At 45.1% G+C, this 19,206-nt stretch overlaps 1 protein-coding gene across 2 annotated transcripts; it reads right to left on the bottom strand.

Annotated features, from left to right (window-relative positions):
- Positions 1-892: 892 nt before the first annotated feature.
- On the bottom strand, positions 893-19,051 carry dos (daughter of sevenless). 2 transcript variants are annotated; one of them, XM_075879974.1, is made up of 7 exons: positions 18,852-19,051; positions 14,850-14,978; positions 9,586-9,769; positions 6,152-7,531; positions 2,219-2,291; positions 2,012-2,102; positions 893-1,412 (listed from the first exon to the last, which is right to left on the bottom strand). In XM_075879974.1, the coding sequence occupies exons 1-7, from the start codon at positions 18,912-18,914 to the stop codon at positions 1,176-1,178; spliced, it is 2,157 nt and encodes a 718-aa protein (XP_075736089.1). In that variant the 5' UTR covers positions 18,915-19,051; the 3' UTR covers positions 893-1,175. The 2 variants fall into 2 exon arrangements, with proteins under 2 accessions (XP_075736089.1, XP_075736093.1); XM_075879978.1 differs by having other exon boundaries at positions 9,586-9,745.
- Between the last annotated feature and the right edge of the window lie 155 nt (positions 19,052-19,206).

Here is a 19,206-nt window from a genome sequence, read left to right as displayed (position 1 = left end):
AACTTCCCCAAAGCTCATTCCACTTATTAGAGGCACCCCCTGTGGTATGCAGTGCAGAAAACATCTGACCAGTCAAGGTGGGGCAGCCTGCTTCCAGGTACTTTTAGGGCACTCCTTGTATCCATATAAATATTTCTTAAGTGCTGTCAACAAGTGCTAAACCGCGCTCAAGCAACCACATAATTATTGTATCGAACTCTCAAGTTCCACCGTCGTTTTAAGGCACGTCCCAGGATATTCACAAACACCACAAGCAAGACATCAGTGGTCGATGCCATGCTGCTCACAATGAACATGGTTGCAAGTATCACATGAAGCTGGCACGAGAATGAAGATGCTAAATGCGTTCTCACTGGAAACGACAACGTAGTCAAACGTAAAAGATATCCGACTTGACAAAACCACCCTTGCAGGTTTGAAGAAGAAAACGGCTGTACAATTGCTCAAACAGATGTCATATTATTTACAAGCTGCTTTACAGCAGCTGATGGGATTTGTAATATATGTATAAACATGCAGGAAAACTTTCAAATAAATATAAACAAACTTTGTAAGTTTGTAGAGTTGAGCGTACTCACAAAGGCTCTGCTACAGACATGGCGTTTCAACTTCTAAAGAAGAATAAAGTACGCAGAAGCCAAACAAAACATTTTTTTTCTTCTCTACGCTCAAAATGAAATGCATTCTATTACAGGGCCAACAGTCACAGCCCTTCCCAAAAGTCACAACACATTATTACTGAATAAAAGAGATCGAGCGTTTGATCAGATATGCAAATAAGTATTATGCAAAAATCAGTGCACTCCAACCTGTAAGGAGCAAAATGCAGCCGACCAAGAAGGCAAGCAAGGATTCTGTCAGCGAAACATGATTCGCATTAAAACAACCCCTGCTTTGACGATGAACTATAAAATGCGACTAAAACACACAAAAAAAATGAGTAGGAAACGAGTGGGGCACGACACCAAACCACAATGCGCTTATAACGAACTATACTTAGAATTATTATGGCACACCCCATTGCCTGCAATGTCTGTCATGTGTCAGTATTAGATTCAGACGTGCTTGTTCTTTGAATATTGTGGCGCATTTTCAGCCTGCTCCGTCCGGTACTTATAACCTTTGATTGGAACGGCCCCCAATTCATCCTGACAAATGCATTTCAACATAGCTCTTCACTTGCATGGTTCGCCATCTTTGTGACTGCGATAGGACTCTTCAACGTCCTGCCGTGTTGTGTTGAAGGCCTTGGTCTTGACAAAGTCGACTGTTCTGTAAACAGTGCCAGTACCGCCGGTGCGCTGCTCTGGAGATCTTGGGCTCTGTGCTGGTGCAGGGTCAGAATCCAAGTCCAAGTCGAGGTACTGGATCTCTCCTTTCTTCTTTGCACCCGCACTGGGTTGCCTTATGCCCTGCATGAAGGTTGAGTGTTCTTGAAATGATGCCCTTGTTCAACTCATTATTCACCCATGAAAAACGTAAGCACCCAGAGATGCGATAAGGCCATCCGTTAGGCTACTATTGGTTGTTCTCGGCTTTGTGTCAACATTCCCGAGAACAAGTACCACATGTCTGACAGCAAGTGGTACTTGTCGGGTAACAAATTGCGAATGAGCCTACTTCAGCCCATGCAAATTATCTTGAACACTGGTGGTGTTACATGCCTTGATTGGTTATGTTCCCTTTATTGTAATTAATGTGAACAATAACATTTAAAGCTTTCAGATGCACTCAACGAAATATTCAACCTTTAAGCTGCTATATTTCATAGGAGCATTAATATTAAATGATATATGCAAGGCATTTAAAATGGACACATCAGTAAGGCATAAATTTGCCTGGTCAGGAAGTTGCCTGGTAAGTTGGAATGTGCAGTGAATCGTCTCCGTTTACCTTTGCATTCCTTATGAAGTACTCGCATTTGCGACTAATAGCTTGTGTAAAATTCAAGGCGACCATTACAACAGCACATTGGGCAAGTGCCCCTCCCAAATGTATGGCAACAACGTACCGGGTCATCATTTGTGGAGTTTCGCCGGCTACTGCTTGCATTTGACCAACAGTCTTCGTCAGGTGCTAGCAGGTCACCCTTACTTCTCTGCCTGCACATAGGTAAGAGAAAGAGAGAAAAAAAAAAGAAAGTTGTTGAGGTAAACAGAGAAGCTGTGTGAATGAGAACTGTGCGATTAATCCAAGCTGAAACAGATGTTGCCTGTACCTTTGCCTGCCTGAGGAAGTGTGACTGCGGTTTCTGTTAACTGGAGGAGGAGCCAGGGGAAACACGTGGCCACCTGTAAGCAGACCAGTTTGAAAGTGGTGTACATGCACTACGAGGGCACGTTGTTAAGGTTCTCCAAAGAGTCACAGTGACCGATCGCAATAATGTAGGGTTAGCAGTAAAATACGGCAGACATACTTCATGCGTTTTCAGCTCCTGAAATCTCTTCTGAAGCATGCAGCCTAAATGAGTGCAGCTTTCGAGATCGGTGTCTGTTACTTTGGCATGGATTGCAGCAGAATACAATGCAATAAATAACCTAACGTATAGTGCGGAATATAGGTCGAGATTTTTTCCAAAAAATGCCACTAAAGAGTCACTCCTCGACCTATATACCGGCCCTTGGCATAAACCAAAAGATCGTCTGGCAACAGGTAGTGTCGCATGCTTTTTGGGCATCAGCATCGACATCGCCTCCTTGGGCCGACCCCGAAGCGTCCTCTGCTGACGCCACTTTTCTTTTATTGTTCAATCAGTGTTCTTAGTGAGTGGCGGCCAGCTATGAATACCGGGACGCAGCGCCAGTTCAAGAAAAGTTATTGAATTTGCGGAAGCGAATGGCAACATGGTGGCACAGCGGCAGTTTGGAGTGTTCGAGAAAAGCGTCAGTTACTGGTGCAACCAAAAATCCAAAGTGCCGGTTTCCAACGCGAGGAAGACGTCGTTTTGCGGTCGCCGAGCTGTGCACTGGAAACTTGAGGACGAAGTGGCGGATTTTGTCCGCGAGTACCGTGCCAGATCCCTGCCAGTGAATGCGGAGCTCATTCGCACAAAAGCCGTCGAGCTTGCCCGTGAACCCAGTCTGTCAAGAACAGATTTTAAGGGGTCCATTTATTGGGTCCATTGCTTCATGCGACGCGACGGATTTGCCCTTCGACGACGCACATAAATATGCCAGAAGCTGCCAGAGATGTACCAGGACAAATTGATAGCGTTTCAACTCTAGGTAAACAGCCTCTGGCAGCAGCATGGCTACATGCTAGGCCGGATCGGCAACACCAACAAAACGCCGGTGTGGTTCGACATGTCATTGTCCACGACTGTTGGCAAACGCGGGACAAAATACGAGAAGCTTTTGTAAACCGGAAGCAAGCATTCTCACTACACCGTTATACTTTCCTGCACGCACGATGGCAGAAAGTTGCCCCCCTTCATAATCTTCAAGCGGAAGACGATGCCGAAGGAGGCCTTGCTCGTGTTGGATGCATTTCGTGGGTATTTGACAGCATCAGTGAAGGAGAGCCTTAGCAACGGAAAGACGAATCTTGTCGTCATTCTGGGATGGATAACGTCAACACAGTAACCGCTGGACGTCGTCCTTAATAAGCTTTTCAAAGACTGTGTGTGTGCGTTGGTACCCAACACTGAATGGATGGCTGGCGACAACCCGCGGAACCGGACAGGCCGACTGCGCAGGCCACCTCTCGCCACAGTTAGTGGTTTGGTCTCCGAGGCATGGAGGTCTCTGCCAGAAGAGATGGTGATTTTAAGAAGTGCTGCATCAGCAACGCTCTCAACGGCACTGAGGACAAGATGCTATGGGAGGCGGCTAGTGAAAAACAGTCGCCGTCAGACAAAAGCTCCGACAGCTCGGAAAACTGAATAAAATGAATCAGTGAACAATTCCGCGTTTTTCTTTTTTTTTTTTGCTGGTCAAGGTAAGGGGGTGGACCTATATTCCGCATTATACAGTACACTCATACTTCAAAACAATAAGATCTACAGCCAATAGGCATAAAGTAAAACTAGTATGTAAAGCTGATTTAGCGTGCAACGAAGGTAGATTATGAGTGAAAAAAATATAGAAATGATCATATTTTCACATTCAGACGAAAATTCTTGCTTGTAACAAGGCTTGATAGTAAAACTGAGCAATCTGCGAAAATCTACAATGGCAAAAAAAAAAATCACTTTGTCCCCAACGTGAATTGCAAATATTGGGGATGTCATCAATGAAAGTTATTAATTTTGCTGATACCAAACATCACAGATAGGAACATGACATATTACGAAAAATCAAGGTCCCTGTAGTTGTTTGCAAATCACTCTTGAGTAAACTGTGTGCAGAAAATACTACTACTACTACTACTACTACTACTAATAAAAATTATAGCTGTACTGAAAGCTCTCGTTACACGTCTAGAAATATCCAATAACACTATTCAGAGGGAGCTTAACTATGTTCTCTACAAACAACTGTTTTGCTAGCATTTAGCATTACCGATGGCATATTAACCATGAATGCAAAAAGCATCTCCGCTGGTACTGGTTATCTAATAAAACATTAGAACAATATTACAGACAGCTGTAGACAAAAACTACAAGCACAAAAAGATGCTGCATAAGCCAATTTAAGTTCTAAAATGAGCATTTGTTTTTCAGCAGAACTGGGAGACTGCTGTTTAGCAGGTCATGATTGATATGTGGGGTTTAACGTCCCAAAACCACCATATGGTTATGAGAGACGCCGTAGTGGAGGGCTCCAAAAATTTTGACTACCTGGGGTTCTTTAACGTACACCCAAATCTGAGCACACGGGCCAACAACATTTCCGCCTCCATCGGAAATGCAGCCGAGATTCGATCCCGCGACCTGCGGGTCAGCAGCCGAGTACCATAGCCACTAGACTACCGCGGCGGGGCTGTTTAGCAAGTCATCTGTCGGTGTCAACTGATGATTAATGGTGACAAAATAAAATGTTTGTGGTGCAAAATGTTATAAATTTCTTTTGCCATTTACAATACTCACGAGTTGAAATGGGATAATTTAGGACTAAGTAATGCACATACTTTTGTTTCCACTGTCTTCTGTTTGGGTCATATCGACACAAGTTCGACTTGAACGCGTTGATGAGAGCCAACATTATATGTAGAGACCAAAGTCATTACAGCACGATGTGGCTATCACAAGCAATTGCACATACCAGTCGTTATACTAAATTTGATGTTGCGTTTGAATCCGTGACTACTGTACAAGCTGGTGTCATATGATACTGAAAATGAGTCCAAACGTTGAGCAAGTGGTAGGCTGCGTTCCTAATATTAAATAAAGCCAAACACACTCAATTACTGCACAGTAAGCAAAGTAATACTGTGTACAACAAATTAATACAGGTATGACTTAGCTGCATGGATGTCACACTAAACATGCCAGTCAAATCGGAAAGTACACTCAATGCTTCAAAAATCATATGTCACACGTGTTGCATTATTTGCACATAAAGCTTTGCAGGCATAACTATTGCCACTGAGTAACCATTGAACCCACCAAGTAACAATAGAGCTTTCAAAGTAAAGGCAACAGCTGTCCATGTTATCTATGTGCTGGCTGCAACTCATTCGTGATGTCCTGGATCTCGGTGTGCATGAGAAAGTTGTCGCCATCGTAAAAATATTGGAGGACCCTGCTGCCACTGCTATGGCATTGTTGCCTTGTTTTTCAAACTAACATACTCAATTCAAGATGCACTTAATAGCACATCCTAGTGACACCTACACACCATAGTAACGAAAAACCCACTATAAATCTACAAAACTAGATGTGTGCAAGGAGCAATCATCCTCGCTTAACCTTGCTTCACAGGCAGCTTTAGACTTCACAAGTTGAACTAGACACGCAACAGTCAAAGGAACCAAGTTGTGGGCAATTTCTTCACGTACCAGAAAATGTGCTAATTATTATTACACCGAGTCTTGAAAGATCAACTGTGATGCTTCACTACAAACTAAGCAGTTCAGAAATACAGGAAGGCATGCATGCATTGTCAAATTAGCCAAGGCTGACATTCTGCAGACCCTGGAGTCAACAATTTATAACAAATATGCACCAACTTCAACCTCAGTAATACATTAGGAAGTCGTACGACAGACTCACCTGGTGAAGTACCTTCAGTGGATGCTTTTCGTGGTTTGAGACCACGGTTGATGGCAGGTGGCACAGCGGCAAGGTTGGGCGTACTTGGACTATTTGACGACAGATTGGCATAGGTACCAGGTGGTGCCTGCTGTGCATCTCCATCGTCTTTCGCCACAAATTCTGTGAATGATGGCCTGTACTCGTAGTTGAAGATGTTTTCCCTGCTATTGAAGGTCCCTACGGGAGCATTGTGGTAAGCATGTTTCCTCGAACCTGGCGCTGCTGGTGCTGGTACTGACAGATTCAGGCCATCAGGGCTTAGAGCAGACTTTGGAAAGTCGTATGTCTCATCCAGCGAGAGGCGGGGAGGAAGCGGGATGCCACCAGATGCCGTTCTAGGCAGCGGCTCCGCCGACCTTGGCAGGTCATACAGCTCGTACGGTCCCCTAGACGGTGCCGCAGGGACATCGTAAGGCTCATGCCGTAGCACAGGCACTGGGCATGGAGGAATGCTGTAGCCATCGCGCATTCCTCCAGCCGAACGTGGCACATCATACGAGTCTTGCTGTGGCATCCGCGGTTGCTGTGAAGGTGGCGGAGGCACGTCATAACCGCTGGCCACCGGACGGATCCGGATGTTTGCAGGTTTTGGCGGACGGGGAGGTATGACTTCGTCGCCTGTGATGTCCGCCGTACAGCCTGCATTGTTGGACGCAGAAGAGGGCCGAGCCACAGGTGGACGGTCGTAGGATTCTTCGGTAGCATCCTGCCTAGTAAGTGGTGCAGGAGGCACAGACATTCCAGAACGACCCGCTTTACGCAAGGTAAGGCCAGCCCTACCAAGGGTGTCCCCGTTGTACACATTACTGCTCTGAGAAGTGGTCAGCTCAACAACCTCCTCTCGGCTGCTTGTAGGTCGCAGTGGAGGCACGGGGCTGTAGTTGAGCGCTTGACTACTAGTGGACATTCCTGGCGCTGGAGAGTCTTTTGGATATGTGTTCCAGTTGACCTTGGGAGCCGGCACAGTTGAGCCGAGAAGACTGGCACCACTCAGCTCTCGCACTGGCTTTTCCGGAGGTCGTGGCATCCGGCACATGGCGTCCATAACAGGGTCTGGAGACGTTCGCCCCGTGCTGCAACGAGGGGTGTCGTAAAAATCAACCAGTTGTGATTCAGGACATGATCGTGGGAGCCCATTGCCAACGGGTTTTCCAGTGATGCATTCACTTATAGGAATATAGGGATTGGAGTCATCATTCGAAAGGCTGCTTGGATGTTCAGCAGCTGTAGAGAGTGGTGCTGGCGCAGGTTCAGCAGGTGTTGGACTTTCGTCACTTGGCAAAGACTGCTTGGGGGGTTCTGCTGATGCCTCAGCTTGTGGTTCTTCTGAGCCTCCCTCTATATATTAAAAGTTGCACACACATAAAAAAGTTCAGTGTTGTTTCCACATTTGCTTCATACAGGTTTATCATAAAAGCAAAAGAAAGCAGATGCAAGTAAGCTTTAAACGGAACAAGGAAAGCTTTTTAGAGGCCACTTCCTGTTTTCTCTTAAAATTTATTCTTGACATTTAGAGCAAGTGAAAGCAAAAGGAACTGTACAAATTAGCGACTGCAGGTTCAAACTATTCGTCATAGCTATTTCGAAATCTAAGTAAACTACGTGTTGCCATTAACTTGAGTATTCATGGCTCGATACATTAGATTTCATCCTCCCATATGTGAAAGAAAAGCAGCACTGGATAGGAGCGAAGGATTTGCAAGTCATGTAGCAGAAGTTGATGTGCCAGGGTTGCCGAGCTTACTCAGCACGTTGGTCTTGTAACCTCGGTTCTAATATCACAAAAACTTATACAAGTTAGTGTGATATATGCATGGCATGTTGCTCAAATAATATCTATAGTTACCACCCTTTCCAAAAAAGCAACATAATAATTAGATAATTAACTAGGCTCAGAACTATTTAGAGAAATCGTTACACAATAAGTGTTGCTGGAGCCCACATTTCGACAAGTGGGGTTGTCTTTGTCAAGTAAGCAACTTCATCAAGGCAGAAAACAGAAGCTGCTTTGATGAAGGAGAGTCCACTTATTAAAACTTTGGGTTCACCAACATTCTGAATTAAACAATTTTTCATCCATAAAGCCCATTATCGTTCCTGAACATCTGTCTTGCCCGAATTCAACCAGTCAAGTAATTCAGAAACATAGTTTGGTAAATATAAAACCTTGATACTTAATTTTATCAATCGACAGTCAAAAATAATTTGTTCATTTTTGTGCCACGCGAGTGAAGAATAATATGCTTATGTGTCTAAAAGTGTGCGAGTTCACTACCAGAGTTAACCTTTTTAAACACTCATTTTTCTCATGATCAATTCAGCAATGAAACAAACTGCCCCAAGAAATTGTAATCGCGTCCAGGGAAAAATTCGCCATTGCTCTTCAAAATCCTATTCTATTGTAGCGTGATTATACTTCCGTTTGTTCCTTCTGGCCGGCTATGCTCGAGCTCTCTTTTTTCCTTGTTTTTGCAATCTTTGCCTGTATATATCTGTGAGTACGTACGTGCATGCATGTATTTATCATATTTATATACACATATTTTGGTGTTGTATTTCCACACACGTCAATGTTAATTACGTGCCACCCTTGGGTGTTTTATTACATAGCTGTATTATGCACACTGCAATGTTATTGGCTTTTTGCTATTCTGCTTTTTTTTTTCTTCTCTGAAATGTATTAAGTTCTTGTACATGCATTTGAACGTTATCCTCTCCCGCCTACACTAATGCCGCACGTGGGTGCTGCAGGTACTGTAAATAAATAACCAAATAAATAAACCAAAATGCAACTTGGCTTCTATGGCCACGAAAAATGGAAAGAAATCCGTAGACATTTCTGCTTCCAAAAAAAGACCTGCACCACGACCCAAAACTGAAGCAAACCAAGTGCTCGCAACATGAATGCAATCATGCACATTTACTACAACACTAGCACAATATTCTTAACAAATAATGTTCGCACAGAAATATTCAGGCTGGAGCACAAAATCAGATTTAGGTTGTTAAAAAGATTGTGCTTAAATTGAGAAACATATAACAGCGAGTTACAATAACTTTGACATGACGTTTACCGTAAAACAACTGGAAAAATTAATTGTACCCTCCTATTAAACAAGTCAGTGATGTTCCCACAAGCCCTCGCGTAACACTGCAAGGCTGATAAATCAAGCAGCAATGACAACCTAATTGGATCCTTTGCACATGAGCACGCCGTCACTACACTGACAGTCTTCCGATGTTTTTTATTGTGTGCACCACATATTTGCTTTTTCGTCAAGACCCCTGTTGCTTATAAATACCTGCACCCTACTACAAGCAAAGCTATATGCTTAACTCAGTCCATCTCGAGGTTAATTTTATGTGGTTGTGTCAACAAGACCTATTCTCACCTGCTTCAACCCGCATGCGTAGGCCGCAGACCTTGCATATGCAGTCGACCCACTTGTTCATGACGGCTTCAGAATCGGCGACTAGGTAGTATGTTCGCTTCGACGTCTTGATGTCAAACATGAACTTGGACTTTGTCACCACCTCCAGCTCAGCGTCAACCTGAAGACCACGCACGTTGACAACCTTCAGAACAGTTTTTTTTTTTTTGACAAAACTCAGAAAAAACAAATCACATCAAATTAACGTGCCAGTATTCTACTTTTATGGAACAGGTCGGGGAAAATAAATATTTAACACAGCTTAATCCCATGATCTTTAACAAATGGCACATATAAAAGCAGTAAATGGAATGAGAAGTACCAATGTGCTAGCTTCATGTACAAATACCCCTGAAACTAAACGCTCATCTGAGGATTCATACTAATTAGTCAACAGTGAACAGGCATCCTATCCTGTCTCCTTCTCTTTCCTTGCACCAAAAGTATTTTATTAAACTATGCACCAACTCGCGCAACGTCACACTCTGCTAAAGCACCCTCCACAATTCCAACATATTTTGCAATGCAATTACCTAATTTTAAGGGGGGGCGCGGCAAGTAAAGTGCCGATTTTGGTCAAAATATGCGATTTTCTGATTTATTTTTTTTCGTAATCTTCAGACCTTCAACTTCCTTGTTCTAAAATATTACAGCGAAACGTGCGCTACAAATCCCGCAAATAGTGTTTTTGCCGAGGCTAGTCGCCGAAAAGTGCGAAAAAAAAGCCCCTGAAACGGTGTTGTTCACGCCGCACAAACGCGCCAAGTTGTTGACCGTGGGCCGCCATTTTGGTAGCTTTGGAAAGAGGAGAAAGCCGGCTTCCCGATGGTCGCGGTCTCGTATTTCGCCGAGTGAAAATAACATGACCTACTACACTCCTGACCTGCCCAGAGAGCACCTCTTCCAGCGCCCACGTTCTAGTTCATACCTTCTGCCGCTAGGGCCGTCACCTACGAGCGGCGTGGCGCTAGGCAGCACCTGTTCGCTGACGTCAGCTTGAGTGTTCGTGGTCATATTTCGGCCAACAGAGCACTCATATTGCGTAATTATTATGCACTAATGAAAAATAATTTTGAAACAAATATTTCAAAAGTCATTCACAAATTCTTTGCAATTAAATGGACGCAACATCACATATGCTGTCCTACACTATGTAAGTCTACGGATTCTCGCATTTGTCCACCAGTGTGCAATAAATTTTTCGTCACACTGAACAGCTTACTTGACCAGTCATCTAAGTGAAAAAATAGTCACATATATGCCGGCTGTTCATCACGGAATGCAGCCGTTCTTACTCTAGCGCCGTCCAAACAGCCGTAAAGTAGCAGACGAACAGGTTATAGGTAGCGCCACCTACGGCGAGCGATTGAACGAGAGCGGGGACACGCGCTCCCATAGGAACCCCGCTATCTGAACAGGTCAGGAGTGTAGTAGGTCATGGAAAATAAAAGCGCGAGGAGCAAGTAAAAAAACGAAAACGAAGAACGGCAATTGGCTGCGCGGGTCACGTGGTAGCAGGCGCGACCTCTTACTGGTCAAAGCTGCGCCGCGCACCTTGGCAACCTTGGAAGCGCGAGCGCATCTGCGGCCGCCGAGTCGAGAATCATCCGGCGTGCGCTTCGTTTTTTGCCAGTTGGCTGTTTTTGTGATAGTTCGCGTGCTTTTTTTACCAAGCTTTGTTTACATCAGTGGTCTCTTCTGAGTGCTTGCTCATACTGCGGTGCTATGTTGTCGCAAAAAAAGTTCCGGAGCGTCCACAAGTACGGCAAGCGTCGGAAAGCTTGGAACAAAGGGCAGACGACTGCGGCTGCCGTCCCAGTCGCAGTTCCGAACGGAGCATGCTCTTCAAGCGTCACGGAGCCTCTACTCAGACCCTTCGCTGATTGTTGTGAGGCCGAGAGTGTGGAATGTGCCACATCGTCGTATGTCAGACCGCCGGATGCCGTCGACCGTGATGGACGCTCTCGCGAACCCGATTGCGGTGGCACCGCGTCGGCAGCCGTTGCAACTCCGGGCGTGCGCGCGTCGAACATTCTATCGCGAGTTTCGGCCCAGATTCCGAGCAGTGAAGAAATCGCGCAGCGGGCGCAGACAAGGCGGGATGTTTTGGATGCCGTAGCATCGAAGTCCGCTTCAAAGCGGAAGCTCGAGCTTCTGAACGAAGGCTGCGACGAAAATGACGGCGGTAAGGACTCCACATTCTTCATTGTAAATAAGAAGATGCTGAACGGTCTGCTTTCGTCAGTAAAGTGCAACAAGTGCGACGAAGGGTCGATACGCCTCGAGACTACGCACTGCCTTGGACTCGCGGCGAGGATGGAACTTTTTTGTGACAATTGTGGCATAGTGAACAGTGCGTGGTCGTCCCCGAGGTGCTCCGGGCAACAAAAAACGAACCCCTTTGAGGTAAACGTGCGTGCTTTGAGGGCTGTGCAGTCAGTTGGCAGAAAACAATCTGCCATAAATGACATTTTTTCTGCGATGGACATTTCGCATCGAGCACTGCACCACAAGTCCTACCAGAGACTGCAAAGGAAGTACAGCCACCCTGCCACCACATCAGCTGCCACCCGCATTGAAGCAGAAAGTGCACAGAAGGTGCATGACATTTACAAGGACCTAGGAGGAGTGCCAGGCAACATTGACGTCATTTACGACGGCACGTGGATGACGAGGGGGCACAGAAGTCATATTGGCGTGGGCTGTGTAATCGAGCTGTACACAGGCTTGGTCTTGGACCACTGTGTCCTGTCCAACTACTGCCAAGGCTGTGCTGTTGGCCCCAAGCCTGGTGACGACAACTATGAGGAGTGGCTTGAGAAACACAAGCCACAGTGCCAAAAGAACACCGATGCTAATGCAGGCCAAATGGAAGTAGAAGCAGCGAGGATCATGTTTGAAAGATCGTTTACCAAGTACAAGCTTCGATACATCAATGTGCTCTGCGACGGTGACAGCCGTACGTACCTTGCCCTCACGCAAGACAAGGTGTATGGCTACATGTTGATTAAGAAACAGGAGTGTGTGAACCATGTGAAAAAAAGAATGGGCACTTCCTTGCGCAACCTTCTTGATGAGCACAAATCCAAAGGCCGAGGACTGAGCATGGGTGGCAAAGGCCGGCTGACGCAGGGCCTTATAAAGAAGTTGACGAATTATTATGGCTGGGCCATTAAGAGCCACCCCAACGATGTTCCTGGCATGGAGAGGGCCATCATGGCCACTTATTACCATGTAACATCCACAGACCAGGATCCACACCACGACCTGTGCCCAAGTGGGACTGACTCCTGGTGCCCGCACAATCAGGCATTGGCCAAGGGAGAGCCGCTGCCGCCTCACAAACATAAACTGCCCCCTCACGTGCGAGTGGCACTGCTGCCAATCTACAAGCGCCTCTCGAACAAAGAGCTCCTTGAAAGGTGTGCGCAGGGAAAAACCCAGAACGCTGTGGAGAGTATGAACAGCCTCATTTGGTCACTCCAGTCCAAGAGCCAGTTCGCCTCCCTTCGAAGTGTGGAAAGTGCAGTTGCAGATGCAGTCTGCCGTTTCAATGGTGGCTGCAAGAGTGCGCTGCAAGAGATCACTGCTCAACTGGGCTTCAATCCAGGAGACTGCTCTTTGCGGCGAGCAGCCGAAAAGGATGCCAAAAGGGTGAAGAGGGCTCAAAAGGCGCATTGTTCCACGACAAAGAAGCGCAAAACTGGGTTGCGCTCTACAGAGGCCAAGGCCACAGCATCTCAGGATTACTGCCCAGGAGGATTCTGAGTGTTTTAGGCATGTTGTGAACTTCCAAACAAGAGTGAACTTTCAAAGTCAGTTTTCTCAACTCTTGATTTTCGCCTATGTGCCTTCGCTAGAACATCTGTCATTTTTTAACAAAGACTGATAGAGTCGTTCCGTTTTTTGCACTAGGCTCAGGAGGCCTTTAGCAGTGCAATAAAGCTTTATCTCTCTTCTTACTCATCATTTAAAATTTTTAGAACACATTTTATAATTACTGCGATGTGTGCGCAAAACAACATCCATGTTTTGGAAATTTTATTTATGGTTACAAGAACTAGAAAAATCAACTAATAGCTTCTTTGCACAAGTTGATGCTTTGGGAACATAATAATATGAAAAAATAATTTCATTTAGCAATAATTATCTCTTTAAGTGTGAAGAGCATTAATTAGTATAATTATGCTTGTAACTCAAAAAGTACAAGAGGTATTTGAAAACGGTTTTCATATTTGGAATCCTCACAATCATCCACATACACACACCAAATTTCATCACAAACAGTACATTAATAAAAAAATTAGTTTTACTTGCCACGTCCCCCCTTAATAGCTAATAGGGAATTACTGGGACCCTCACTGACAATTACTCTTCTAATTTCTAATGCCCACATTCATATTATTTTGACCACCAAAGAAGGAGTAATAAAAATACACAGATGATGATGTACCATCACAAATTAAACGTACCGAGCACTCACCCTAAATAACTAAAGCTAATATTCGTAACCGCAACATACATTCCTCAGAATAAAAAAATATAAATAGGTTTAGCTCTCATTGAAGGTTTCTATTATTCCATACACCAGTATTTAGGTGGAACCTCCAAAATTAAAGAACACACACCCTACGAAGCTCACAGCTTAACAGAACTTCATACTTTCTTCTGGCACCAATTCATCAACACACATCAGCTTTAATGGTCATGCAAGTTACGAGAACACACAACAAAAGCAGCTTTTCTTTCTACTTTTTTGATATGTGCTGGTATGTGCTGTAGCAACATTACATGCCTATAAGGTTGGTGTTGCAAGCAAACTCTCATTAAAGGAAACCTGGAGGGACCAAAAAAAAGGGTACCATTTACTGAGAGAAGAACAGAGGGGCAGAATCCAAGTACCAAACCTGCCATATTAGGGGCAGTTGTTCCATTTATAAAATTACTGTTCACTGAAAGCCTATCATAACTTCAAAGTACTGTACACTTCTTCTACGAACTGTTAACTTACACCAAACAAGTCTTCACTTTCAGGTTAGTCTGGAAAAACAAGAAATGGGAGTGTGCAAAGGTGAAAGAACAGGCACATAAATAACCTTGCTAACAGTTGTTAAGCTAGACCTTGAACACAGACCACTGCTAAGAGGCACCATGTGTTGGCTATTAAATGATTTTATATTCATGCTACAGATACCACATTCAACAGATTACTTCAGTAGGCTCACCTGGTCACACTGGTCAAGGTCAATAGTGCCTTTCAGTTTCCTGTAGGTCTGGTCTGTGTAGTACTCCAGGACATATTGCTGTGGCACTTGGCCAGATGGTCGCAGGACAAACCAGCGTCGCCTCCACTTCTGCAATGAAAGAGGTTGGACAAACAAACACAAAGCTAAGTAAAGGTAATCGAGCAGTACTTGTCCATCCCATTTTGACGCTGTCGCTCTAGAAATGCTTCTATATTGCGACCAATAAACCATATTTTATATTAAATCGGAAGCATTTCTTAGAGAACCAAAGACGCTTTAACCGTTCCTATCTATGCATGTATCTACCGCAAAATTTCAAACGAGCTCTCCAACCCCTACTAGTCCCCCCCCCCTCCCCAATTTCACTGGAAATTACAAATATCCGCGCCGTTCCGAGAATGCCCCCTCACCCAATTCAATCCTGCTTTGCACTTCAGCTCGACTGCTCCGTGCATGCTAGCTTCCGTGCCATTTGTTTGTTTACGGTGAGAGGTCAGATATACCTATGCAGTCCTACACAGTGGCGAAGAAAATTGAGGTTATTCGATGGCATCAAGAAAACGATGTCTTGATATTTCAAGCTCGACCGGAACCGGATACAGGAATGGGAGAAGAATTTCGATAAATTGCTGCAGCTAAACTACGGGAAGGCAAAACTTCGACGGAAGCTCAGTAACGGCACACCAGAGTTCAGCTAACACATGGACGGTGCACTCTTCGAGTACTTTGAGTGTGAAAAAAGTGCACGACATGCTGTCAGCACCAGGATTCTCTTCGAAGAGGCCGTCAAAATTGTCAACAGCATGAAGTTGGGAAACTTTGTAGCTTCCAGCCATTACGTAAATCACTGGAAACAGCAGTACGCGGTTGCAATGCACTGCGCTACGAATGTGAGCCAGAAGACGCTCGAGGAACTTTTGGAGACAGCAAGTGCCTTTCGGTCTTCCACAACTCGCTTTCTTTTTACTGTCTCACCCCTAGCAGCCGCCGCTAGCTCTATATTAGAGAGGCTAGAAGGGTACAACCACAAGGTATAGCCATAGAGAAGGGGTGGGTATAACAGAGTTCTATCAAACTGAGGTGACAGTTTCGCGACCATAAAAGCTATCGAGGGATTATGTTATTACTTATTAGGGAGTTTTTCGAATAGGGGCCCCAAAAGTTTGAGCCCCAAAGAAGTAGCGTCGAGACCACTGCGCATGCGCAAACCCCAAACCACGTTTTGGTTTTGCGTTGGGGACGCTATTTCTCGAAGTTAGTGGGCGCCCTAAAGCCTGCCCAAAAGCCTTGCGACAGACAAACGTGACGTCACCCACTGAAATGATGGCTGACCTATAATAGGGGGATGATGCGCAAAGGGCCGCAGACCCTATTCTAAGACTCCCTATTCACTTCAGCTGTCTAAGTTCTAGAGATTATGTTCGTCCTTCTTTGTGATTGCACAGAGTCATCAGCTAATAGTTTGGAAGAATGCCCTATTCTTGAAAACAAGTTCAAAACTTTTGTGCACAGCAGTGGCCTTCTCCGCAACAGTGCACAAGAAAAATAACATTTTGTGGTGCTGCGACGAGTTCTTGCTTTTGAGAGTGAAAGAAAAAGACTGAGATATCTTTTTTGTTCAAGTTTAAAGATTGATTTTCAATTTTTTGCTCATAAAAAGTTTAGTCCTTCCCTACGATTGTTGAAAAGTGGAGAATAAGCTTTCGCCCTGTCAGTCTGAGCTAATGCTCACTGTTGTTACACCAGGAAAACTCGTAATCCAAGCAAAACTCGCGATTGTGAGCCACAAAGTTGAGCATAAGTGGAAAAAAAAAAAAAAAAAAGAACTGCTAAAGCTGCCCTACACAGTCTCAAACGGGAGAAATATTTTCTTGATATCATACTTGTGGGAACCGAATGCTGAAGCACAATTTTGCAATCGAAATTGAAAAGTGTTATTTCCTAAACTAAATGCGCAATTCCTTTACGTTCCAAACGCCTTAACAAGCTCAAGTCATCGTTACAGATGCTGGAAAACATGTTAATGCGGTAATGCATTTCGTTATCCATCCTGTGTTCATATTTAATATGTGCCCGTGAAGGAGGGGGAAAACGTGACAGTACTTGTGCGCACATACATGCAAATGTTTTCAGTTCACATAAAAAACGTGGCATAGTATGACAGTGCACATCAAGAAATGAAATTCAACATGATACAGTTGCGTCCTGTCCTTTTCAGCACTCCTCTTTGGTTTATCAAGCAACAGTTTAATTACTGGTGTACGGTGTACAGCAAATTCCAAACATGTGTAGATGTCCATAACATTGCTAATACTAGGGAACAGCTACACCACTATAATACTGTTTAATTGATTGATTGATATGTGGGGTTTAATGTCCCAAAGCGACCATATGATTATGAGAGACGGTGTAGTGGAGGGCTCTGGAAATTTCGACCACCTGGGGTTCTTTAAGGTACACCCAAATCTGAGCTCGCTTTCCTACAGCATTTTCGCCTCCATCGAAAATGCTGCCACCGCAGCCGAGTACCTTAGCCACGAGACCCCGGCGGCGGGGCACTAATACTATTTAGAAAAGAAAGCATGCGATGCGGCTCATTGTAAAAGTTCCAATCAGCATGCATGTTTCTCCTTCAAACTGTAATGCACACATGTGCTAATAAACAATGTAACACACAATGCAGACATCAAACAGTATAAAACTGCAGGAGAAACAACACACACATAAGCTACTTACATTGCCTTACATCTTAGAATGCTTCAGTGTTATTAACAAGCTTGTCAAAATTATAGCGACGAGCTACCCACAGTCATTTTATGTACAGCATATTTTCCTCATCCATGTTTCAGAACATGTGCCTCATATCAAAGACTCCCTAAATTTTTTTACAACTCGGTGACGCTCATAAATGCAAAACAAGTGTGTTCTGTTTATGGACTACAGTATGTAAAGCAAAAACAGGAACAACGCAATGTTTAACTCCACTTATTTCTACACATCCTTCTGTGTTTTCCACGTTGCGAAACTGTCTGCAAGCAAGAGCGGTCGCGCTTGCAGGGATACGGACTGCCGGTAAAGTGTTTCTCTTGCGGGGTCTTTTATCACTAGCCCAGACAGGCCGTTGCGCCCACGGCGTGTCAAGACTGCCGCTATGTGGTTCCGCCTGGATACTGTCTTATCAGGGGGGGCACTTATTGTTCCGACACGGCCCTTTGCCGAACGACGTTTCCGTGAACCGCAACTTCCGAGCGCTGAACTCGCCCGCACGCTTTATTTCCTCCTTAACGGCTTCGTCGTGCGCATTCCAGGCGCATTGGCACGAAGTCCGCAGCGAAAAGAAGAAACAGAAAGGAGGCAGCAGTCCGGAACGTTAGCTAAACGGTTCCTACATAACTGAAACCTTGCGCAACGAAGGAAAAGAAGCGCAGCTGCAGCGCACGCGTTTTCCCCATTTTACTCGGCGGTAGTGACGTTGGTTTTTTGTCGGTGACAACCTGTCATGTGTGACAATCAACTTGTCACTAAGTGCCGCGCTCACAGTTTAAATTTTGTTGCGGTTTGCTTCGCTTTAGTGTTTGTCTTCTTGCAACAGTGATATGTAACTTGCATAAGAGACAGCCCGGCTGTTAGCCCACTACAACGAACAGCTGACATGTCAGCCACAGAGCCGCGAGTATGAGCTGCACGAAATCGCCACAATGAATCAGAGGTGTAGACGTATGCGACTGTGACTTCAAGGTAAACGAGGTACGCGTCAAACAATACGAGGCGTAGACGACGAAACAACGTCAAACACGCGAACGAAAAGGGGCGACCGAAACCAGTTGTTATTTCGTGTCTTTATCCGCTCCCTCTTCCCCCCCGGCAGACACATCGAGTAGTGGTTTCAACACCTCACGAAGACACCACTTGAAAGAAAAACAAAGCTCAAACAGAGGCTTGCAGGAAGAAGAACACACAAGGTTGCTTCGGAGTGCTTACCGCTCGTCGGATCCTTCGCTCCGGCGGCGATTTGACGAGCCATCCTTCGTAGACTACCTCCATGGCACCGTTTCGCGTGCGAAGACTCTCGCTGTTGCTCTTGAGCTTCCTACAACCGATCGTTTGTGTGAGTGAGGAGGATCGAAGGGAGCACGAATATCATCGTCGAAGCACTGTCACACGTTCAATTCGCCCAGCGAGGTCACGTTACCGACAGTTCATTCGTGACACGATCCGTACGTGCGCAGCCCGTAAACTTACCCCTAGACCGCCTCGCCCCCTCTGATGCATCATGCCGGAAGTGTCACCACGCACAAGACGCACACACACACACAATTTATCACAATAATACGTA

This window comes from Rhipicephalus microplus, chromosome 2 (genome assembly GCF_043290135.1).
Source record: "Rhipicephalus microplus isolate Deutch F79 chromosome 2, USDA_Rmic, whole genome shotgun sequence".
Lineage (NCBI taxonomy): Eukaryota > Metazoa > Arthropoda > Arachnida > Ixodida > Ixodidae > Rhipicephalus > Rhipicephalus microplus.
This window is presented reverse-complemented; position numbering and strand designations above follow the sequence as displayed.

Coding starts and splice junctions, on each gene's coding strand:
- dos (XM_075879974.1), bottom strand. CDS start 18,914: ATGGAGGTAGTCTACGAAGGATGGCTCGTCAAATCGCCGCCGGAGCGA. Junction 9,770..14,849: donor ACCTTGACCAGTGTGACCAG/GTGAGCCTACTG, acceptor ACTGTTCTGAAG/GTTGTCAACGTGCGTGGTCT. Junction 2,292..6,151: donor CACTGAAGGTACTTCACCAG/GTGAGTCTGTCG, acceptor GTCTGCTTACAG/GTGGCCACGTGTTTCCCCTG.